Below are 25,290 nucleotides of genomic sequence, written 5' to 3'. Positions count from 1 at the left end.
AACCTGTGGGTAAGGTGGGAGGCTTCGGGGAGGAACTGATATGCCAGCTGAGACCTGATGGAGTCATAAAGGTTAGTCAGACTGACCTGTCTGTGTGGCAGCGTGTGAGGATGAGGGTACGGGGAGGACCATGTGAGGAGGCTGGGCAGAGGATGGAGAAAAATGAAAAGTCCTTATGGGAAGAGAGGAAGAATCAGAAAAAGACATTCCTTACGGCCAGGGTATAAGTGAGTGATGTGGAGGAGGTGAGGCTAGGAGAATGGGCAGGTTCAGGCATAAAGAGCACTCTGAGATGTGAAAGATATACTGATACATGTATTCATAGGTCTTTGAAGGGTTTTAAGCTGGGCGTTGACATGACCAGACTAGCCCTTTGGAAAGCCGGCCCTAAATTGATGCACCAAGTGGACGGGAGCTCTTGGGAGGGGGCTCGCACAGGTGGCTCAGGCTGAGTGCCTGGCGGGCACATGGCCCAGGTCTTGGTCACAGCGGTAACTGCTGTCTCTGCCTCTCCCAGGGCTTCTAGGACAGCAGCTGAGGAGACCTTCCCGAGGGGCAGCACGCAGTAGCTGCTGAGCCATCGCGCCCGGGAGAAGCAGCAGTAACATGGCAGCCCCTGCTTGAGAGGAATTAAACACCAACAGACTCCATTCCGAAAGGAACCATGTCCAAGAAAGGGCGAAATAAGGGCGAGAAGCCCGAGGCGCTCATTGTCGCCCTTCAAGCTGCCAACGAAGACCTCAGGACCAAGCTCACAGACATCCAGATAGAGCTGCATCAAGAGAAGTCCAAGGTGAGTGGGGCTCCCCGAGGCTGCAGCCTGGGAGGCTCTGGCCCGGCTCTGCCCGCTGGCCTGCCTCAGTGGACTCCTGTCTGCTGGTTGCCAGAGAGGGCAACAACCCCTGGACAGGGGGAGATTCCCTGTGTGTGGCAGGAGGGAGTTGAGCACAGGATACACAGAACATGAGAAAAACCTGCCCGTGGGGCTGAGCTCTGCCTCCCCAGGGGGCCAGATGTAAAAATTGAGACCACACCTGCCCCCACCAACACCTCTGGACACTTAATAGGCATACGGACTTGGGTAGGTTCCACCCTTGCCCTCTGTAGTCATTTCCCCTGTGGCATTTCTCAGATGTGTCCCTGGTGTCACTCCACTGCTCAGAACCCTACAAAGGCTTCCTGCCTCTCAGTCACAGGACTTTCCCCACCACTGCAGGACTCTCCCTCCAACTGTCTCCCAGACCCATCTCCCACTGCTGTCCCCCAGATCACTCTGCTTCAGCCTCTTCACTGGAGCAGGAGACATACGCCCATCACATTTGGGCCTTTGCCCTTGTTCTTCCCCAGTCAGCGGCATGCTCCTTCCTCACCTCCTTCAGGTGTCAGCTCTAGTACAAGCATCTGACCACAGTGTCCAAAACAGAGCACTTCCTGGGCCCACATACTCCCTAAGGCCTGCCTCTTCTTGATTCATCTCAGAGCAATTTCTATGCTTATTTATTCACTTGTTTAGTGCTTCTCTCTCCCCAGTCAAGTGCAATCTCTATGACAACAGAGTCTCATCTTACCTCTCTATTCCTAGAGCCTAGATAAATGTCCAGAACTGAAAAGCTCAACATATATTTGTTAAATGAGTAGATGAATGACATGACCGAAAGGTGATTTCTTCCCTATACCTTAGCTTCTTCATCAGTCACATACTGTTATCCTGTAGAGCTGGGATGAGGTTTAAGTTAGACAAGTACAAAAAGGAGTTATGCGGAGTACATGAGAAAATTCATGTCAGATGCTCAGAGAGCAAACTCTGAAAAAAAAATTCATGGTAATATCCCTTCTAAAATGCTGTATGCTTGAGTCAGTTGCTAACTAGACTTAAGAAAGTCTCTTTACTTCTCTGAATCTCATCCCTTAAATGAATATGCTAACACTTATCTTACTAGAGTGGTATGGATATCAAACAGGGTCACGGACAGGAAAGCATTTTGAAATATGTGACAGGCGTAAGACATTTTTGCAAACTAGAGACAGCCATGTCAGCATAAAGTTGCCTTAAAGAGATAACGCTTTATGTAATAAGGAAATGTTCTTGATCAAGCTATAGATCACAAACCAACAGATATCCTTATTCTTTTTAATCTACCTCTTCTTCCTTGACGTTACTATCACATTTTAATTAGTTATTTTCACCCAAATCTATTTCTCCTGCTTTGAGCAATAAATAAAGCTTGGATTGACCAAAGATCCTGGCCTCCTGTCTCAGCTAAGCCTTGACCCTGGATAACCAGACCCCAGTGTAAAGTTTGTGAAGGATATTATAGTTTCCACGAAGCTAAAAGGAATGTGATGTCCAAAAACGAAAACAAACAAACAAAACCCAAAAACTTTTGTGTAAGAGTCAGAAAACCAGAATATTGTCTTCATCTCTCCTTGGGGACAAATTTCAGTGTTTCAATATCTCGATCTGTAATTCAGTGACTGAATCTGTTTCTCCATATCTGTGTCCCTCAAGCATCACTGGGCATTAGATTAACCTGAGGGAACTTATTAAAAATTGAGATCCCTGGGCCCACAACCCAGGGATTCTGATAAAGTAGGTGGGTTAAGGAGCAGGACTGCAGTTCCAGCAAACAGTCCAGGCAATCCCCATGGAGGTGGTTCTCTGCCTTCACGTTGACAAACACTCCACTCCATGCTTCCTTCCAGGTTGACAATCTATAAACATTTCATTGGTTTTAACTTTCCCTGGGGCAACATAACATTTCAAGGGAGGCAGACTCCTTTAATTGTAGAAACAACAGAATGACAAACTACCTTCACGGGAAGAAACCTATCCGTCTAAAGACCGGCAACCATAACCTGCCGCTGATTTACAGAGAGCAAACTCATGAGATTTTAAAGAGGCCGAGGCCCGACAGACCCCACCCTGCCATTTTCCACACATTCAAGCCTTTTAAAAGGAGTAACTCTTGACCGCAGACAGAGCTGTTTATCCTGCCTGTTTATCCAGGGCCTGGCCCTGGGGTCTAAGCCAGCAGGTCAGGGGTAATCTCCCTTTCCTCTGACAAGAGACGAGAAGCCAGACCCTGGAATAAAAGCACTGCCCTATTGTCCCCTCTGCTGCCCCCTCCCCAGTCTCCCTCTCCGCGGCAGTTAATTACAATCCCAGCACAGGGGCGACAGCAAAGCCTCACCGCCTGTCAGCAGCATTCCCCAAAGAGCAAAGGGAATTTAGAGGGCAAACAAGTCATAAAGCAGTTTTATTAAAATAAATACGATTGTGTTTCCAAAGGCCCAAGCTTTAAGAGAGAGAATATGAACAATGCCAACATGTGAATTCACACTCTCAGTTTGGCTCCAAGGCTATGATGATAAAATGACAATTTAGCCACTGGGGAATGGACTAGCTAAAGAGCGGAAACCTTTGGAGCGATGGGGCATTACTCATTTTTCCAGAAAGACAAATCATCCCATTGACATTTGCAGAACACATTGTAGTAGAGCAGAGTCACAAATGCTAGACTTTTTTGAATGTTTACTATCTGTCACACACCATAAGAACTGCATTTCCTCCTGACATAATCCCAGCTCTTTCCCTTAGCGCCTGAGTGACCCTGAGCAGGTTATGAAATCCCTCCGCATCGTCCTTTCCTCATCTGTTGTATGGGATAATAGTCGTGTTTACTTCCTAAGTATGTGTGTGTTATTTTTTGAGGAGTTAGTGTCAAACATGTTGTGTTATAATTCAGTTATCTCACTTCATCCTCACTACCATTCTCTGAGGTGGGCATTGTTGTGATCCACATTTTACAGATGAGGAAACCAAGGCTCGGTGAAGTAAAGCAATTCACCCAGAGTCACATGCTAGTCGGCGACAGAGCTGAGTCTTCAACTCCCCTTCTCTCTCCTCCCAAGCCAATGCTCTTTTTTTTAAATATGTTTTTTCCCCAGTTTTATTGAGATATAATTGACATATCACATTGTATTTGTTTTAGGTATACAACATAATGATTTGATATATGTATAAATTGTGAAATGATTACACAATAAATCTAGTCAGTATCAGTCACCTCACATAGTTACAAAGTTTTGTTTTCTTGTGATAAGAACCTCTAAGATATACTCTCCTTGCCACCTTCAAATATTGTTAACAGGATTGTTAACTATAGTCGCCATGCTGTACGTTACATCCTCAGAACTTACTTATTGTATAACTGGAAGTTTGTACCTTTTGACCCCCCTCGCCCATTTCTCCCATCTCCTACATCCTGCCTCTGGCCACAACCGCCAGTCCATTCCCTGTATCCATGAGCTCTAATTTTTTTTTTTTTTTAGATTCCACATGGTATCTGTCTTTCTCTATCTGACTTATTTCACTTGGCATAATGTTGCAAATGACAGAATTTCCTTCCTTTTTATGGCTGAATAACATTGTGTGTGTGTGTGTGTGTGTGTGTGATATATCACATTTTCTTTATCCATTTTACATCAGTGGACACTTAGGTTGTTTCCATGTCTTGCAAAGCCTATGCTTAAAATATGTGAAGGTCTGGAAAATACTGAAAAGTTTAGGCAGAGGAAGAGAGAATGTAAGAACTTTTCTTTACACTATTGTGCAAAATTTCAAAGGGAGAAACAAAGTGAGAGAGGGAGTGGGAACATACCCCTATCCTTCTCCCACAGATGCGTGCATTTCCACTGCAGGGAAATGAAACAAAAATACTAGACACAGTCAACTTCTGGTGAGTAGAAATTATCTAAAAGTTTCGCCAATCACTGATAGGAATAACCATGCAGATAGGTAGGTCATCTTGACTGGACTCCAGGCATAAGGGCCAAGAGGATATAACTGTGAAGAGCCTGTGGTGGATAGGAAAGAACACAAGGTGGGGTCTTTTTTTAAAATTAATTAATTTATTTATTATTTTCTTATTTTTTTGGCTGCGTTGGGTCTTCGTTGCTGTGCACGGGCTTTCTCTAGTTGCGGCAAGCGGGGGCTACTCTTTGTTGTGGTGTGCGGGCTTCTCATTGCGGTGGCTTCTCTTGTTGAGAAGCACGGGCTCTAGGCGCGCAGGCTTCTGTAGTTGTGGCTCGTGGGCTCTAGAGCGCAGGCTCCATAGTTGTGGCGCACAGGCTTAGTTGCTCCGCCGCATGTGGGATCTTCCCGGACCAGGGCTAAAACCCGTGTCCCCTGCATTGGCAGGCGGATTCTTAACCACTGCGCCACCAGGGAAGCCCAGGGTGGGGTCTTTACGCTGGATGATCTTGTCATTTCTGGGCCTGCACTTGTGCATCTATAAAACGAGCAGATTGTAGACAACATAAAAGAGCTAAGTTCCTTGCAAAACGGTCGGGATTAGTTAGGAAAGGAAACTGCTTTAGCTCTTCGGGACCCTTCCCTGACCACCGAATTAGATGACACTGTTCCCCTAGTTCCATGTTCTCTATCACATCGCCCTGTAATACTTTCATCACAAGACTCTGTACTGTCTGAAGTTATGTTATTCGTTTATTTGCTTGTTTATTGCCTGCTGCCCCCACCCCAATGAAATATATGCTTCTATGGGTAAGAGACCATGTCTGCTTAAGGGATCCCCTAAGTAAGGTATCCCCAGAGCTTGCATTGCTGCCGGGCATGTAGGAGACATGTCCTACTTGCTGAATGAATTTCCATGGTTCTTTTTAAGACATTCCCAACAACCCCAAGGGATAAGTACATTATAGTATTTATTTAGGTGGGCAACCCCAAGCTTGGGTGGAGAAAGTATTTCCACCCAGGTCTGTTTTTCTTAGAGCAGCACTGAGCCATTAAGCCATGGTATTTCCCTGTCTGTCTGCTCCGTGGACACCATGATCCGCTGCTCAGGGTGTGTAAGCACACCAGGGATTGCTGTGAGATGTGAAATCCACCCACCCGATTCCCCAGGGTTTGGTCTTCTCCCTCAGAGGCAGCCTGCAGCTAGGGTGAACCCCACAGGCACAGACGGGATGAAGCAGGAGCAGAGGACAGGGCTCCAGGGGTAGGGGCAGTGGGGCAACAGGCCTGGGATGCAGGCTCTGGGAGGATTCGGCTCCAGACAGCACTTGCCACCTTGGACAGCCCTGTAGACTGCCAAGCAGTCCTCACAAGAGAGCCTGGGACGAAGGCAGCATGAGATACTATTCTGATTTCACTGAGAAAGAAAATGAGTTCTAACCATGTAACTCATTTGCTCCCAGTGACACAGCTAGTAGAGCAGCCAAAATGGGAATTCCCATCTTCTCTAAGGCAGTGATCAAGGTAATGCTGTCTTATTCCACCACACAGAGTGGCTGGGCACTCTCAGAAAACCAGCCAACCTTCTCTATCCTCAGGCTAGTACTCTAGAGCTTCCAGGTTCAGGGACCACACTGGGCATCCAGTATTTCTTGCTTTCTGCAAATTTAGTTTTATTTTCAGGAAGCCTAAGTAGCTAAAAGCAAGAAATGAAAAGAGAGAAGCTTCTATTACTTCCCCAGCCTGTATAAAATCTCCCTTATGGATCAAGTTCCTGTGGCGGCAGCCTTTCCCTCTTCACATCTCCTGTTGGAGAGTTACTCAGTGCCCACGAAAACCCCTGCCAGCCTACCATGAGTTTAGATCTCCAGCAACATCTGATGCAGATAATCCAAGCTGAACCTTTTGCTAGCTTGTCTTGTCTTGATAACCTCTCAACCCTCCTTATCTTCGACAGGCTGTCCAATGTTTAATCCTAGATTTCTAAGGTCACATTAAAGCTCAAACACCACCCTCTTTATCTTGGCAGAACTTACAGTGGCATTTTTCAAAGGCCAGAACAGAATGAGGACAGAAGAAGAAAATATAATGTGAGGCCTGGGAGGGCTAGTCATGAATTTTCTTCCTTCTGTCATAGTGGAAGCTTTCCCCAGCCGGATTAAATTTTCCTAATGATCTTTATTTATTTTATTTTTATTTTTGATAACACCTCTGGGGTAAAAGGGATATGGGAAGTGTACCATTCAAAGCTCTGTTCAGTGCTCACCCCCTGGCCCTGTCCCACCCCACTCCCAGTCCTTCTTCGTACACATAATCCAGGTGTCTTCCCAGTTAAGATTAGACGCCACCAGGGGACTCAAGACATCTTGAGGAAAATGTTATCTTTGAACATCTCTTTCTATTAGGAAAATAGTTGCTATGGTCTTGATAATGTAATAATAGTAACATTCGTCTTACTACCATAATATGGGTATTTAGATTTATGTTGTTGTTGGTATTAGTATATCATTGCATGATATAATATTAATATATGCTATAATGTTCATCAAAATTAATATCTAGTATCTACCATGTATTAATAATTATTAACCTCCCATGTGTTCCAGCCTTTCCAAAGGACTTTTGCTACATTATGGAAGTCAGTCCTCGCAACAATCATATGAGAAGGATATCACCAATTCTAGTTTACACATGAGACTGAGGCTGAGTCAGGGGCCCCAGCTTGCCCAAGGTTTCAGAGCAAACTAGGAGATCTGGGATCTGACCTGACCTGGCTCCTGGCCCACACTGGACTCTGCTCAGCCTTCTTTATGTTGTGTTTATGTAGAGCCTGTTTCCCTCTTTTCTCATCAGAAATTCAGGTGCAACAGATACTACCTACATCATAGAGCTGCCTAGGAGGTTAAATGTACTGATAGGTGTAAAGCCTTTAAAAATTGCCTAACCCATACATAGTAAGTTAAACTCTCAATGAATGCTTACTCTTTACGTGATGGAGCTGAAATTTTTCTCCATAAAACATTTCCACTAACAAAATTGATTCTCTCTCCAATCAAGTAAATATTTTTTTCCATTTCAAAGTATTATCATCTTCACATTTTTTCACTGTTACTCAGGGGTAGTTCTTCATCTTGTCGTATACTCATTCTCATGATTTACATTAAGATATTAAGATCTGTTTCCTTAGTGGTGCAATCTAAGCTGCAAATAATTTTCAGAAAATGACTTTACTACAAAATTTCTATTGGTTCTTTTTTCCTCCCAGATGTCAGTCACATTCTTTGTATCTCCTTCACAGTGAAACTCTTCTCCCAAGCCTAAAAAAATCATACCTAGAAATCCTGCCAAAAATGACAGTTTCCATGACAACCAAAATAAGCAGACATAAAAAATGCCAAATGTAATTCAATACCTTTGAATTTTCTTTGAGTTCTATGGATTCCTTTTATGTGATAGACAAAAAGGCCAGTGTTAGTTTTGTCTTCATGCTGGAATATATTTCCCATACACCTGTATTTTCACTTTTTTTTTCCTTTTTCATTCATTTACTCTCCAGTCTACACACAAAAGATTAGTGTTTATAAATAAATTTGAGAGAAATTACAGAATCACAAAGTGGTACAATCTAATGCACCTGCAGAGAATTTGACAAATAATTTTAGATCAAGAGTATCTCCTCTTATATCCAATAATAATATTATTACCTTACATTTTATAGTACTTTACAGTTCAAGCTACTTTCCCATTCACTATCTAATTTAATCCTAAAAATAATTCTTTTACAGGTATTTTTAAAATTGTAATCAAAGATCCTCAGGATAAAGCAACCTTCTTAGAGACAGCAGATGATGAAATCAAAATACAAACCCAGAATTCATTACCCTTTATCCATTTTCACTACAACTTTTTATTGTTTTAGGAAGAGTTGCTAAAATTCCCTTAGTAACTTGTTACCTATCAGCTCTTAATGGTCATGATACTGTTCCAAATGCCTAAGGAACATAAATACGTCCTGCTGAAATTGAAGATGATCAGTTTCCTATCACTCAAGCTAAAGTTAACTTCCCCAAGGTCCTAGATGGAAGGTAAATTACAGAGTTTCTAAATCAGTGAAAAATAAGGCCCCTCTTGTCAAAAAGTGCACTATCTAAAAGAAGAATCAGCAAACATTTTCTGTGAAGGGCAAAATAGTAAATATTTTAGGCTTTGTGGGCCAGACAGTCTCTGTGGAACTACTCAACTTCATTGTAGCGTGAAAGCAGCCATAGGCAATATGGAAATGGATGGGCCTGGTTGAGTTCCAATAAAACTTTACTAACAAAGACTGGGGGTGGGGCAGGAAAGATTTGGCCTATGAGCTGTTGTTTGCCCATTCATGGTCTAGAAGATACTTCTTCAGTTCATTTTAGAAAAATGGAAAGTTAGATTTAGGTTTTCATCACTGAAGCACTGAGAGAAACATCAAACAGAGGACAGGCAAACATTATATGTTAGGGGTTTTTTTGTTTTATTGTTTTATACAGGGAAGGGGTGGATGACGGCTGCTCTGGGTAACAGTGCAAGCCTATGTTCTCTAAAACATTGACAGGATATACTATTCCTGCCTCTGGTTACGAGGCTAGCCAGGGAAACATATTGGCTTACATTCTTTAATTCCACACATACTCTTTGTCTTCTTATCGTGTGTTGTGCTGACAACCATTGGGTAGACAAAGATGAACAAGGCTCACTGGCAGCCTTCTAGGAGTTTCCAGTCTGAGGTGAGGTAAGAGAGGAGGTGGTGAGGACAGACAAGTATGTAAAAAAAATACAGCATAAAGAAAAATGTGGAAGAGACCAGTAAGGAGATATTAGCAAACTGCACTGAGAAGACAAATGCAGGAGAAATAAGCTTGGTCCTGGGTGATCCGGGTGTCATGATCAGAGAGGGTGACATTTAGTTGGGTCATGAGGAATGAAAGGATCCCAAAAGGAGCTGAGGGAAGGGCAGGTCAGGAAGAAGAAACTCAGGTAGGCACACAGGTACAGCGATGTAGGGCATGTGCAGAAAATAGGATAATCCCCCGTGCCTGGAGAGGTAGAGTGAGGAGTTGACATGGGAGCTGGAAGTCCAACCAAGTCTTCTGAGAGCTGAAAGATGCAGCTGACATGTTGGGATTTTATTCCCCAGCAGAAAGGAGTCCTGGCACATAAATCAGATCATAACAGGACTTTACTAAGAGAATGTCAGCAGCAGTGTGAAGAAAGCTCGGTTCGTTAAATGAACCTCCAAGAACTCTGGAGCAATGCTGTCCAAAAGAGATATAATATGAGCCACAAACGCAAGCCACATATGTGATTTTCAAATGTCTTATGACCACAATTTTAAAAAGTAAAACTAAACAGAATTAATTTTAATAATATACTTTATTTTACCTAATTTATCCAAAATATTATAGTTTCAACATGTAACCAATGTAAAAATTATTAATGAGATATTAATGTTTACCTCATACTAAGTCTTCAAAATCGGGTATGTATTTTACACTTAGGGCAGGGCTCAATTCAGATTTTCAATATTGCAAGTGCTCGGTGTGGCTAGTGGCCACCGCATGGGACAGCACAGCTCTAGAACATATGAACTAAAGGGTATCTGGGAGGGGACCTGAGCCTAGGCTGGAGGCAAGACCCAAGGACAGTCATTTGGGGATGCCCGGCTGCATATTTTGCCAAGTCTCCTTGTGCCCTGAGTTCTTTTAGAATAACCTACATGGGAATAATTGCTGTGCCTTTAAAATAAAATATTCATAAAATGCCATGTGGACTTAGAAAATCCTGTTCTAGCTAAAGGTAGGTAAACTGTTAAGGTAAGTGAAATCTCAGACACTTTACATTATAATTACAATGGTTTCAAATAAGGAATTTGGATCTTAACATTTTTCAGCTGGAAAGGCTCTTAATTATTTTATGAAACATTCTAAATTTACAACTGGCAGAGACTCAGTATCACTCACCTAGATATTACTCCTGGGGCTGCCCAGTTCTTCCCTTTTTCCAGGTTACTGTGTGGGTGTATGTGTGTGCGTGTGTACGTGCAAACGACAGAGACAGAAGAACAAAGAAAGGCAGGCAGCAGAGATGAGGAGGGGGGAGGAGGACGGTACAACAAGAGCCTGGTGAGGCTTTTTTAAGCTACAAATGCTGGGGCCCTACCCTGATCTACTGAATCAGAGACGGACTCACAGCCAAATTAAGGTAGTGCCATTGCTAATCTATGAAGAGACCTATATTATCATTAGAAATAGTACAAAACACAGGAGAATTTTTTAAACCAGAATACCTGACAGGTGAAAAGATGAGAAGGAATACTTTATTAAATTCCTTGGAGTGTTGGCTTAGGTGGGAGAGAGAGGGAGATAAGAGTGCGGGGTAGTGAAGGATGCAGACACCCATGTAGCAGAAATAACAACAGCCACTGAACGCCTTTAGCACAGGGCCCTGCACTGCAGGGTTTTGAGCTGGTGTGTGTGGATCTGTAATAATTTTGGGGGTGGAACCAAGTTGCCATAGTAAGAAAGGTAAGGTTGAGGACATATCAACTGTCTTCATTTCTCACTTCCCCCTTAGCAGCAATTAGCTTCTCTTCAAAAAAAAAGGGGGCGGAGGAATATTTTATACTATCACTTTAGGCACCAATTTATTAGCCTGATCATAACATTGAACTGTGAACCAACCTGGGCGTCCCGGTACACTCACATTTAGCAGTTTGGACCTTGCTAGGGATGTGTAGTCTAGAAAGCTCTCCAGGTGATCTGTTTTGAACTCCTCACCGGGGTGAAGACTATTATAGTACCGCTTCCTAATTTTAACGTGTACACCAGTCACCTGGGGATTTGTTACACTGCAGGCTCTGATTCCTAGGTCTAGGATGGAACCCTTGCATTTCTGACAAGCCCCTGGGTGACACCTGTGCTGCTTGTCTGCAGACCACACAGAACAGTAAGGCCCCAGAACATCAACTATTTGTCTGAATAAAGTAACGTGAGCACCCTCGGGTATTTCCTCCTTTCCCACTGCATTCCCAGCATTAAAAGGCCTGTGGTTCCCCTCTCTCCTTCCACAGGGGGCTGGAATTTGAAAAGAGACGAGGCATGAAGAGATCACAGGGGTCTGAGCTGCCAGTCCTGCCTAGGAGCACGCCTAAATGATGAAGCTCACCTCTTTTCATCCTTTCCCCTCTCTGCCTCCAGGTATCTAAACTCGAGAGAGAGAAGACTCAAGAAGCCAAGAGGATCCGTGAGCTGGAGCAGCGCAAGCACACGGTCCTGGTGACGGAACTCAAAACCAAGCTCCACGAGGAGAAGATGAAGGAGCTGCAGGCCGTGCGGGAGAATCTCATCAAGCAGCACGAGCAGGAAATGGCCCGGACAGTGAAGGTGCGGGACGGGGAGATCCAGAGGCTCAAGTCGGCGCTGTGTGCGCTCCGGGACGGCAGCAGCGACAAAGTAAGGACAGCGCTCACCATCGAGGCCCGCGAGGAGGCCCGGAAACTGTTTGATGCAGAGCGCCTTAAGCTCTTACAGGAAATTGCGGACCTGAAAACGGCCAAGAAGCAGGTGGATGAGGCGCTAAGCAATATGATCCAAGCGGATAAAATCAAGGCTGGGGACCTCAGGAGTGAGCATCAGTCCCACCAAGAAGCCATCTCCAAGATCAAGTGGGAGTCGGAGCGGGATATTCGGAGGCTGGTTAGTAACCCAGGGCAGAACCATTCTCTTTCCAGGCTTCAGAGCGCTGTGGGGTTTGCTTTTTCAGGTGTTTTTCATGAGCGGATTATAAACAGTGCCCTCCTTCTGTCTAGTGCTATGGCCAAAATACAAGATAGGTCAATAGATAAGTAGATGCGCCCAGGCCAAAGTTGGCATTGTAAAAGGTAAAAGATTTTGGAGTCACCTTTCTCATGAAAACTGGTTTCTTCCAGCCCCACACGTATGGAGAGTATGGGTTTAATGACTCCTGTTTTCTTGGATGTCCATGGAAATATTCTGAATTATGAACTCTTCCAAAATCAGCATGTTTTGTAGGCTTGCCATTTATAAAATGTTTTGGGGTTTTTACAGGGGAAAGGGAAGTTTCTTTGGCTTTCAAGGGGTCTGAAAATGGCAGCCACTGGGAGCTTCCTCTGGGATTCACCTGTCTTCTCTCCAGGAGCCGTGTCTGAAAGCAAGAAATAGAGCTATAAAACCGCTAGTCATTTTACAAATAGATCTTCTTTCCCAGAATAAACAGGGGCCATTCAAAATAGGGGCCATTATAATTCTTAAATTGGATGTCATTCCTAAACAGCTTATTTGCTATTACAAATTTCCAAGACTTACTTCAACCCCTACTGAGTTGAGTCTTTCTTTTTAATATGTATGACCAAAAGCCACGTCAGTCTCTCACTATGCTTAGAAGTAAAACAAATAGAATTATTGTGTGAAAGCCATAATGTTTCAGATTGGCCTTGTCTTAGAAGTATTTATATGCATCTATATTCAGAATGTTTAGCATTAGTTATATCTTGGTTATATATTAACTATCACCTGTTCGAGTGTACTTTATGCTTCTCTAAAAATATTTTCTTAGGAAAAACTACACTTTCCTTCTTGTGTGTGCCAGGTCTAAGCATTTATATTCTAAGAATTCCAATTATGTTCCTTAGACGATATCTCTAGGATTTCAATTTTATGTAAAAAATGGTTGTCGTAGAACATTTTAGAAAACTAAACATGTGATTTTCTTTGTACTGCAATACAGTGTGACTGTAAAATGTTGCCTTTGCTACACTTTCCAAATTCTTTATCTGAAATTCATACTATCGCATTGGTTGACAATAAAGACCAAACACAGTGCAGAAGTATTGGTCTCTGCCCTGCCTTTGGTTTTTAAGACAACAATGGCTGATGAAGAAAGAATCAAGACTGTGAACTCTGGAGTCAGCAGGTAGGTAAATGAAAAGGAAGCTTTACATTAAATATTTTTGCTTGTCGATGGTTTTAATGTAAAATCTACAAATATATCTACCTGTTGGTCTGTAATTTTTTTCATGATTTCCTTTCACCAGCACATTGCAGAAGCAGACATGAAACCCCTCTTAATAACAATGTAAAATCTAATCTGTCTGAAGATTGGTTCAAAAATTGGGTGCAAACAGAAAAACAGGGGAAACTTTTTCATTAGTACAGATGCACTTGTTTTCATTTTTTCCTTCTAATCCTGTTCTTACTGCAACACCCAGTTTTATTTTTGGAACTGAAAAGGAGAGAAATGGGAGCTATTCTGTGTAGAAAATTTTCCCAGGGAATTCTGGTATGTACCCCCTCCCCATCTAAGAACTCGAAATTTGGAAGATTTTCAGTATTCTGAAACCAGAGTCCATATTTATAACCAGCATGCAGTAGAGATTCCTTGACACTAGGTACTGGATATTCTACAGAAAACCACTTTGGGAAAATGCTGGAAGGATAACCTTGGCATAAGTATAGCATAGTGCCAAATAGAATGGGCTCTAGGGTCATAAGACTGTATTTTAAATCAGGCTTCATCATTTATTAGCCATATGACCATGACCAAGTTCTTAACCCTTTGGATCCTCAGTCGTCCCCTGTGAAATGGTGATAACAGAACCTATATGATAGGATTGTTATAAAATTAGACAAGGTATGTAAGGCTCTGAATGCCTTGAATGTAGAAAAAGATCAATAAATTTCAGTTATAATGATGAGGCTGATTATATGGGTGTAATGGGGTGATTTCCCAGCCAGTTCAGTTATGTAGGGTACATAAGAACCAACTAGGAGCATACAGATCTGGAGCTACGGTAAACTGGAAATAAACCATAGATGACAGATCTAACAAAGGAACGTGCAGCTTAGATAAGAGTAACACTGGACTCAAGTCTCCTGCAAGGAGATAAAATAAAGACAATGCTTTTACTCCCAAATTAACAGGACAGTGTTTGATTACTTGACAAGTTATCAGATGATGTCACAGCACCATGGCCTCCCAAAAATGATCTAAAATTTTATCCTGTGACTTGGAGGCAGTAGCTCACAGAGAGTTACATGTGGGAAGATGTGATTGTATGACACAGTTTCTGTCCCAAATATATATAAATATGTATTTTGGTCTTAGGAGCACAGCAAAGAAAGATTTATACCAAGTGATTTGTTATATATAAGGAGACATTTTTATAAAGAGGAGAACAGTATAGTATTGTTTGTATTAAATGTGTCTATTCTATTTCCATTTTTAAGATTCTCATGGAATATAATGAAATGAGAAGAAAGGTTTTACCTAATGGCTATGCTTTCTTCAGAGATTGTTTATAGATATTAACTTCACTAGCCCTCACCCAGGGATGGCAAAAGGTTTTCAGTCCAGTGGAACTCTGATCAACTGGTATCAAATGCTTTTGGCCTTTAGTTGAGAAGTATTTCTGAGGCCATGCCCAAGCTTAACAAAAATGAGTGTTGGGATCAATAAATATATCCCACAGATATAAGTGGGAAAATAGTGACTAATATTACCAGGTAATTTCTATTCCGGTTCTTGTCCCAACCATGATTTTCTGACTGTAGTAGTAAAATGGTTGCTAAGAACTGGCTGCTCTGAAAAATGGGTAGGAATGGAAAGAGCCATACAACATGAACCATGGAAGGACAAATTCACCACTTGAATGCAAACATATTGGCCTTAGGAAATGATGAGGCTACTGGAAATACTGTAGCTTCTTCAGTTACAAATGAACCGTTCATAGTTGTTACTGCTATTTAAACTGAACTCAAAAGTCATTCCCCCAAACAGCAGGTAACATCACACATTGTCCTGGGAAACACTGTTGTAGAATATTTAGCATCTGTCTTTATTAACACTAATGATCTGTTTTAAAGTTAACTTTTGCTTTCCATATCCAACTAAACCAGACTGTTTCAAACAATATATTGAATCACAGCATCTACATAGGATATACTAGAGAGAAAAAATTACCCTCCTTGACACCTAATTAGTCTAGGATGGCCGTTCATTACATATTCTTGCCTTGTCTGATTCCTGAATTCAGTATATTTGTCATATTCATGATTTTTTTCCCTATATCAATCAGCAGAAAAAAAGTTAAGCTCATGCCATTGTAAAAATGCATTTCTTTGCAGCATTGTTAAATAAAATGTCATGGGTGTCATTTAATTCAGATGGATGAAATCAAAGCCAAGGACAGGATCATCTTTTCCCTGGAAAAGGAACTGGAGACCCAAACAGGCTATGTACAGAAACTCCAGCTGCAGAAGGAGGCTTTGGATGAACAGCTCTTTCTGGTCAAGGAGGCTGAATGTAACATGAGCAGTCCAAAACGAGAAATTCCGGGAAGGGCAGGAGATGGCTCTGAACACGGCAGCAGTCCTGTAAGTCTATTCAAGTTGAAGTTAAAAACTCAGGAGTCATCTTTTATTTAGCGCCTAAGTTTTACTTTTCACTTAAGCTCTTTTCCTGTTTACTGCAGAGCAATCAATTCCACCTCCTACTATAAAACAAGCAAGTATCTTGGGAGCAGGGTTTTCTAAACTCATAGACAACAAAGTGGTCTATACTGCATTAGCTGATCACAAGAGAATTACATATCTTTTAAAATCCTTTATAGAATTTTTCTAGCCGTGATACCTGTCCAAACATCACCATATTATAAGAATCATAAATTAGATGAAAATACTTTGCCTCTTGGCAAGACTGGTCATTTTCCCTTGTATGAACAATTGAGTTGAAAATTGGTAAAAATGGTTACCATGTACAGGGGTCAAAATGTATAACTGTGTAAAAGACTAAACCATTTATAATCATCATCTGAAAGCTTCAAGTCTGATTGAGTTTGACACTTATTTTCCTGGATTTCCATCATTTTATATGAGAAATTATTTTCAGAAGTTTAGTGATAGAAATCAGCTTGTATATAGTTTACTTTCATATTTTATACCTTTTGAAGTATTTAGTGCTAAAAAAGATGACAATGTATTTTTTAGGAACAGAGGTAGGTTCCAAAGTAGTACTTAGAACTGACTAATAAATAATTTATGAATATATGTGTGTGTGTGTGTGTGTATATATGTATATATATCCCAGTAGGTGGTGGAAAGAATACTGAACTAGGATTCAGCACATGAAAGTTTTAGTTCTATCACTGACACTTACCTGCAGTGTAGTAAAACTGTCAAGAGAATGGGCTCTAGAGTCATACCCTTTAGTTTAAATCCTGGATCTGCCATTTGCTGTGTGACCTTAGGCAGATCCCTTGACTGCTCAGAGCTTCCTCATCTGTAAAATAGAGGCAATAGTGGTACTCCATAGAGCTGGTCTAAGGTTTAGAAGAAAAGATATGTAAAATATAGAGCATAGTGTCTCGCACACAGCATCCAATACATATTAGTATAGACCTTGAACAACTTACGACCTCCCTGAATCTTACCGGTTCTGCTGAATCCTCTAGGATATTGTGAATCAAGGAATAGAGTATGTGTGAAACTGCTTTGTCAACAGTACAGCACTATCAAAATGTAAGACGATAATGGAATTGCAAGTGTGTAGGTCCTATGGACTCTAGAGCACAGAATTAATCTATGACTGCTGTGTGTAAAGTGATTCCATGACTATTATGCCAGTGGGGAAGCCAGCTGATCTGGGCAGAATCTACCAGCGAAGCCTGTCCTATAATCTACTGTCTTCTATACATGAAGGTAACGCGCCAGCCTTCTGAGTCTGACCTTTTTCTCCGGGGTATGCAGGAATTTGCAAATCCCATCCCTATATCCTGCTCTATCCTCTCTTTGGCTAAGAGTAATAGCAGGACATCTGTCTAGGCTGTGGGAAGCAATGTGCAGCCGTGACACAAGGGATGAACCTCATGTAACCATGAACCTCATGTAATCACAGCGTGACCTTGGTCTCACAGCTCACAGATCTCATAAACTGATCCAACCATCTACCACTTCCTTTGCCAGGAGCCAGGCCTCCAGGGAGTATCTGCCACATGGAATTCATTTACAATTTCAAGCAGGCTTGATCTTAAACCCAAGCAGTGAATATTGGGGATTGGAATAGGGTAAATATTTACTCTTCTCTGAATAAGAGAACATTTTACTCTCAACTCATGAGCCAAATGAAAGGAACCAAGCCTATTACTTTTATGAGCAGTATTCTAAAATTTTGTGAAAAGTATTATTGGAGAAATAATACTTTTAATTTTAATTTTCATGTGTAGGATTTGCGAAGAAATCAAAAGAGAATAGCTGAGTTGAACGCCACTATAAGAAAATTAGAAGACAGGAATACCTTGCTTGGAGATGAACGAAATGAATTGGTGAGTTCTAAGCAAAATTTTTTTATTTTATTATTTTTTAAACATTTTGTTATAGTAGTATATACGATGTTATAGAAGTATAGCACAATAAAGAAAAGTGCACAAATAATAAAGGTATGGCTCAGTAAATATGCCCAGTGTGAAACACCCATATAACCACTACCCAGGTGAATAAGTGGAAGATTACCAGCATCTCAGAACTTCCCCTTTGTGTGACCTCTTTCAATCACCATCCTTCTAAAGTTAACCACTATACTGAATTCTCTCACTATAGAGGTCTATCGCCATTTTTAAAATGTGTTGTAGGGAATTCCCTCGTGGTCCAGTGGTTAGGACTCGGCACTTTGACTGCTGGGGCCCGGGTTCAATCTCTGGTTGGGGAACTAAGATTCCCGCAAGCCGTGCGGCCCAACCAACAACAACAAAAATATGTGTTGTAAATGGAATCATATGATAATTACTCCTTTGTGTCTGGCTTTTTTGCTTAGCATTACATTGGTGTGAGTCATCCACTGTGTTGCATGTAGAATTCATTCATTTTCACTTTCTATCATATTCAATTATACACGATATAATTATATATTTATTGTAAAAGTATAAACAATATATGATATAATATGTATATACAATTATATGATAAATATATATATATTCATCTATTGTTAATGGACATTAATGTTGTTTCATAACAATTTATAGCTGTTAATGGTGCTGCTACATGTCCTGGTGAGAAAATGTGTTCTTGTCTGGGGGGAATATACTAAGGAACAGAATTACTGGATCATAGAGTATGCATGCAGTCAGCTTCAGCAGTTGCTACCAGTTTTCCACAGTTGTCTTAACAACTACATTCCCCCCAACAATGTATGAGAGTTGTAGTTTCTCCATGTCTTTGTCAACATGCAAAGATAATTGGTCATTTTAGTCATTTTGGTGGGTGTGAGGTATATTCTTATTGTAGGATTTTCATTTTTATTTTCCTTCTTACTAATGAGGTGGAGTAACTTTCAAATATCTGTTGGCCTTTTGGGTATCCTGTGTGATTTGCCCTTTGTCTTTTGCCCATTTCCTTTTGTGCGTTCATTTTCTTATTAGTATTAGGGATTTTTTGCATCATTTTTGGATGTTTGTGTTTAAAATATCATGCTCTGTGCCTTACATTTTACATTCTTTTTGGTGGCTCTTGGTATAATGAAGTTATTTTCAGCCTCTAAACACAAGGGACACATTCTCTTATGTCTTCCCAGTTAAAACGCGTGCGGGAAGCCGAAAAACAATGTAAACCTCTTCTGGAAAGGAATAAGTGCCTCGCCAAGAGAAATGATGAACTGATGGTGTCTTTGCAGCGCATGGAAGAGAAACTAAAAGCCGTTACCAAGGAAAATTCAGAAATGGTGTGTACCACAGACTCTGCAAAACTGCAGCTTCCTTCTTTTTATCACTCTATTAACCTGACTTCCTGGTATTTCCCAGTTTATTTTTAAAATACAATGCTATTTGTGAAAGCTTAGATTTTTCCCTTATGTAAGCAAGGAACACATAAGGAAGAAATTAAGAGAAGGTTGCTGGCTCTGAATTTTGGGGGGTTTCTAAATTTTGCCGAACGATGGGAGCACTTCCAGGAATCTGTACACTCTCCAAAAGCTCCAAAATAGAGAAGCAGAGTTTCAACCTAGCTCCTCAGCCACGGAAACCTCCTTCCAGGATAAACAAGGTCCTACTGTATAGCACAGGGAACTATATTCAATATCCTGTGATATTCCAGAATGGAAAAGAATATGAAAAAGAATATATATATATGTATAACTGAGTCACTTTGCTGTACAGCAGAAATTGACACAACATTGTAAATCAACTAAACGTCACTAAAACTTTTTTAAAAATTAATAAAATTTAAAAAAAAGAAACCTCCTTCCAAGAATTTCACTAATGTGCACTTTGTGGAACCGTACAGTGGGTACCCCACATCTCCTAAGATCTTGCATAGTAACTGAGAATAGATGCCATCATTTGCATTATATATAGAGGTGACGTGCTACCGTACTCCTTCACAGACTTCCCTTCCAGCTGTAGAGATCTTCAGACATTCCCAATGATTTCCACCTATTACAGCAGACAAAATGTACTTGAGGGTGTTAGTTGGTGTGTGTGTGTATTGAAGCTGGGCCATTTTCACATTTAGCTGTAGCCTCATAAAGTTGCTACAGATATTTTATGTTAACCACTAAAGTTTGGGATTTTCAAAGTCTCCGCCTACACTTTCTTTTTTTTTCAACCCAGAGAGAAAAAATTACATCTCATCCACCCTTGAAGAAATTAAAATCTCTGAATGACCTCGATCAAGCTAATGAAGAACAAGAGACAGAGTTTCTAAAACTTCAGGTCATTGAGCAACAGAACATTATTGATGAGCTCACAAGGGTAGGTCTTGATTAATCTATAAACTCTAAGCTGTTTCCAAGGACAAGTAGCCAAGAAATCAACATACACTGGAAGCACTTAATAATTTTGGTAACACAAATAATAGCTGCAAAGCACATTAAAATAATTCCCAAATGCATTATAATGTGAGTAGGTGGATTGTGTGATGTCTCTTATAATTGCTTTCCAGTATCAAGATTCTGAGGCTCAGAGATTAAATATTTTGCCTACAATAACAGGACCATAGGTCTCTTGTTTCCCAACACCTGATTCAGTGTCTGGCACATAGTGGTAGTTTAATAAATATTTGTCAAATGAACAACAATATCATAATGACATAACAGCTGAAACTCCAGTCCAGATCTTCTGACTGTGACTTCAGTACCTGCTGAAGCAGGTAAAGCAGTTGTTACTCCCATCTGCATCGGGCTGAGGCCTGTGTTACCTACAGCTTTGGGCTGAGACCTGTATATGTGTTTGGGTTTTCCTCTTGGCCTCTGTCTTTATTCTGTGAATGACATCTGTGATCACTCTTCACTTCAGGACCAAGCCAAGGCTCACAGAGGTGAACTAGTGATGGAGGAGTTTCAGGCAGTAGTCTCCAGAGTAGGGTGAGCAAGATAATTTACTGCCATTGAGGGAAGAAAAGATTATAAATTCTGCTTTATAATTATTTATGGTTCACCCTTTCAAAATTTTCCATGTTGAGTGTATGTTATAATGCATATGCTACGTTTGGAGGGTCATCTAAGTATAAATTTTAGAAGTTTTGGATATATTAAGGTTGCATGATCAAATTACTTTACTTATAAAGGTGAAAAATCAACAAAGTTAACACCACTGGCTTAACCAGATTATTTCTTAAACATGCGCTTCAAAGCTCTATGCCCCTCACTTCACTTCCACATCCTTAATAACTCATAAATCTCACAGATTCACTAGTCCAGGAATTTGCTGGCTTTGAGTATCCTGAGTTTAAGCTAAAAGTTTCTTACAGAATTTTGAGATTTTGAGGCATGTCTACCAGACTTTCAAGGAGACATAAGTATCACTTATTCCATCCACTTTTTAAAAAAATATTTATTTATTTGGCTGCGTCGGGTCTTAGTTGCGGCACACGGGATTGTCATTGCAGCGTGTAGACTTCTCTCTAGTTGTGGTGCACGGGCTCCAGAGCACGCAAGCTCAGTAGTTGTGGCTCGTGGGCTCTGTAGTTGTGGCACGCAGGATTGCCCTGCAGCATGTGGGATCTTAGCTCCCAGACCATGGATCGAATCCATGTCCCCTGCATTGTAAGGCGGATTCTTAACCATTGGACCACTAGGGAAATCCCTCCATCCACTTTTGAATTTGTACAGTAAGTATATGGAGTATTTAGCAGGTGAACACCTAAGTCCCAGGATATCTCATTTCACAAAAAGAATGAATTAAGAAATCAATCGTTATTTCTAGATATTCTTTGAATTTCCCAGAACTAACAAGGACCACCCTCTCCTCCAAAAAAAGAAAACACTAGATGATTCCAACCAAGCAGATACCCTGTTCCCATTTTCAGAGGCTACAGGTGAGAACAAGGATCCAAGCATAGTCAAAAGATAGCTTTCTATGCTTTTCAAGTGATTAAGTGAACAGAATGTTTTATTCTTTAAAATAAAATAATATTTTTTTCAACACCTAAATTTAAAATAATTTGGAATCTGAGAAAATTGAAGAATTGTGCTTTGGGAGAACATGAATGACTATTTTGTTCTTGATTTCAAGTATAACACACTTGAAATCTGATTAGCAACACAGTGTACACAGTGTACTTCCTGACTGTGAGGCTGTCAGATCCACATAATCAGGAAAAGTTGTAGAATATTCTTCCTTTGAAAATACTTAAGTATCAAACCCAAAGTTGCCAAAATTTATAAAACATAATCTTATTTTAAATAGAAATATGTAATGCCTCAGGGGAAAAACAACTCTGTCTTTGGGGGGAAAAAAAAAAACCCTACGGGGAAATATGTACCAACTCAAGATCTGAAAAGTCGTTAATCTATTTTCCAGGACCGGGAAAAGCTCATTCGTAGGAGAAAGCATAGAAGAAGTTCCAAGCCAATTAAGGTAATGAGGAAACTAGGTTATCAGGCTTTTGCCACACACAGAGCCAGAGAAGTGAGGCTTGCCAAGGAATCTTCCTGCAAAGATGCGATAAATCAGATGTTCCTGAATTGCAGCAAACCCTGGGGTTTATCTGCCAGAAGAAAACCTCTTCTCTTGACAGTTCTCAGAAGTCCAAAAATGATTGCGTTGTGGATCTTAACCTGAAAGGGTTTGCTTTAATATGAGTTCCTCTTAGTGAAGAAGCCACTAGGTTTGACACAGAAAGGGTTATCTGACAAGCTGGAGAGTCACACTCCAAGAACATGCAAGAGATACTTATGATTTGATGTCTCCCCTGAATAATATTAGCATCTGATACCCATCCTATAACTGATTAATGTATTTTCATTATTCACTTGGGCAGTATTATTGATAATGATACTCTCAATCCACGAATATCTGTATAGCCTCTTACAATCCACAAAGTTTTGTTATTTAATTTGTCAATGTGTTTGATTTTTGCTTTTAACAGTTGCATCATTTGATTTGGATGTAGAATTAGATGATATGAGTTGATAATCCCCTTCCCATAGATGCCTGGACTTTCAGAATTCCTTGATTATATTTTAAATACTGGACAGAGAAAATGACATAAAATCATCATGGTATAAAATGTAACATAAAAGAGGATACAGTGTTTTTATGAAGAGAGCCAAATATTAATGAATCTTCCTCCGAAATATCAGAAGTGAAATAACATAGGACAAACATTTATTGGAATTATTGTGTTCATGCCTAATATGTTTATTTCATCAAAGAAGCATTAAAGGATCCATGTCTTCTCTGTTCGTTTGCATGTTTGCCAGTTGACAGTGCTTTAATAATATGTTGACTTTCCCCACTGTTAGTTTTGTTGGTAAATATGTACTGTCCCTCCATTAGAGGCCTGTTTTGGACCCATTTATTGGCTACGATGAGGACTCCATGGATTCAGAAACATCATCCATGGCCTCATTTAGAACAGACCGAACGCCAGCTACTCCTGACGATGACTTGGATGAAGTAAGCTTTTTCACTTCTCTCACCTTTTGTGATATTGTCACCACATCTTTCGTTGAAGGGGGAGAAAAAGCATTTCACTTTTTATCTGCTTTATGAACAGCACATAATCTCATAATAGTGACCAAGTTTGAGACTGTGCTTGACTTTGTTACCTCTTAGAAATAGCTTCACCTATGTTATGTAGCCCTTGTAGAAACTTCTCTGAAGTTCAGCTCTGTAACTTGAAGACTTATTTCAAAATAAAATTATTCTCCCAGATTCTTCATCCAGAGAAGGCATGAACCAAAGAAGAAGCTTAGAGGAACAGCTTTTAAATAAGTCTAAGACAGTGTTTAGCAAAGTTTCTTTGTCGGCCACCTTCATCTGAACTATCTAGGGGGTTCAATTACCATGAAAGTTCCTGGACCACACAACTCCTGACTCAGGATCTTGAGGGTGGAACCCCCAAATCTGCATTTTTCACGGAACTCCTTGGTGATTGTATTATGCTCTGAAGTTTGGGACCTAATGCTGTAAAACTATGTTTTTCTAATTTATCTGGGGAAGAAGTTGTTAGATATGAATGTATTGAAAGGAACTGAAACTAAAACTCTGATTATCATCTCCTCAAATTTGGATCCAAAATCTGGGTGTACGTTTTTCTCATTTGGATCCAAAATTGTCTGTAATCCAAGCCCAAATGGGTAATAATCAGAAATGTATAAATAAGCAAATGCTTCTCTTATTAATGAATACTTAAATATTTCTGAAATGCGCATCTAGAAAGTGTCATAATATTTGTGCCCATACACATACTTTAAAATTAAGAATAAAATCACATAGAATCCAATATCATACAAACCTTCATTTCTCTTTAAAAAATGGACAAATGCTAATATTTCACATTGAACACAGGACCTGAACATAACATAATTATTTTTTGACTTTTTTTTTTAACCTCAAGAGTCTAGCAGCTGAAGAATCTGAGCTACGATTCCGACAATTAACAAAAGAGTACCAGGCTCTCCAAAGAGCCTATGCCCTCTTGCAGGAGCAGACTGGAGGCATCATTGATGCTGAAAGAGAAGCCAAGGTTAGTGTACATCTGGGAGAGTGCCCTGAATAGGCTTGCGACAGTCACAGCATAGAAGTATTGCAGACATAAAAGTACCAATAGGGTAGCTTTCTCTGTACCCTTCTCTCCACTGCAGTTTTGAACTGCTTTATCTTTTATGTCAACAAACCTTGGATCTAGAGACATTAGAGCCAGCTTAGATCGATGCTTTTGTTCCTTTAAAGATACTTGAGTACATAGTCTTATTTTTGCTATTTGAAAACTTGTATTTTCAAAGCTAAACAATGTTGAATTTTGATAATCCATGTTTTTTAGTTTCTTGCTTTAAAAAAAAAATTTTTTTTTATCTTTCAAAAGCAATGGTTAGCCAGTTCTTTTTCTTAGTTAATAAGTGCACAGCATTACATTGACAGCTTACTGAGAATTGTCACTAACAGTATTTCACTTAACCCTTGTGCCAGCCCCCTAAGGTGGGTATCATATAAAAGAGGAATTTGAGGCTCAGAGAGGTTAATTGAATTGCCCAGGATCACACAGCTAATAAAT

The 25,290-nt window shown here is 40.5% G+C and overlaps 1 protein-coding gene across 5 annotated transcripts in view; it reads left to right on the top strand.

The window, feature by feature from the left end:
• The window catches only part of JAKMIP2 (janus kinase and microtubule interacting protein 2), a 184,545-nt gene that overhangs the window by 118,448 nt on the left and 40,807 nt on the right, over positions 1 to 25,290 (top strand). For all 5 annotated transcript variants that reach the window (XR_005019438.1, XM_036848570.1, XM_036848569.1 and 2 more), the window contains exons 2-10: positions 518 to 793; positions 11,983 to 12,480; positions 15,967 to 16,176; positions 18,024 to 18,122; positions 19,370 to 19,516; positions 20,403 to 20,543; positions 22,593 to 22,649; positions 23,571 to 23,690; positions 24,634 to 24,762. Coding sequence is in view for 4 of the 5 variants with exons in the window: in XM_036848570.1 (XP_036704465.1) it covers positions 665 to 793; positions 11,983 to 12,480; positions 15,967 to 16,176; positions 18,024 to 18,122; positions 19,370 to 19,516; positions 20,403 to 20,543; positions 22,593 to 22,649; positions 23,571 to 23,690; positions 24,634 to 24,762 (1,530 nt within the window). In the remaining variant the exon portion in view is untranslated. The remainder of the gene's footprint in view (positions 1 to 517; positions 794 to 11,982; positions 12,481 to 15,966; positions 16,177 to 18,023; positions 18,123 to 19,369; positions 19,517 to 20,402; positions 20,544 to 22,592; positions 22,650 to 23,570; positions 23,691 to 24,633; positions 24,763 to 25,290) is intronic.

This window comes from Balaenoptera musculus, chromosome 3 (assembly GCF_009873245.2).
Source record: "Balaenoptera musculus isolate JJ_BM4_2016_0621 chromosome 3, mBalMus1.pri.v3, whole genome shotgun sequence".
Lineage (NCBI taxonomy): Eukaryota > Metazoa > Chordata > Mammalia > Artiodactyla > Balaenopteridae > Balaenoptera > Balaenoptera musculus.
This window is presented reverse-complemented; position numbering and strand designations above follow the sequence as displayed.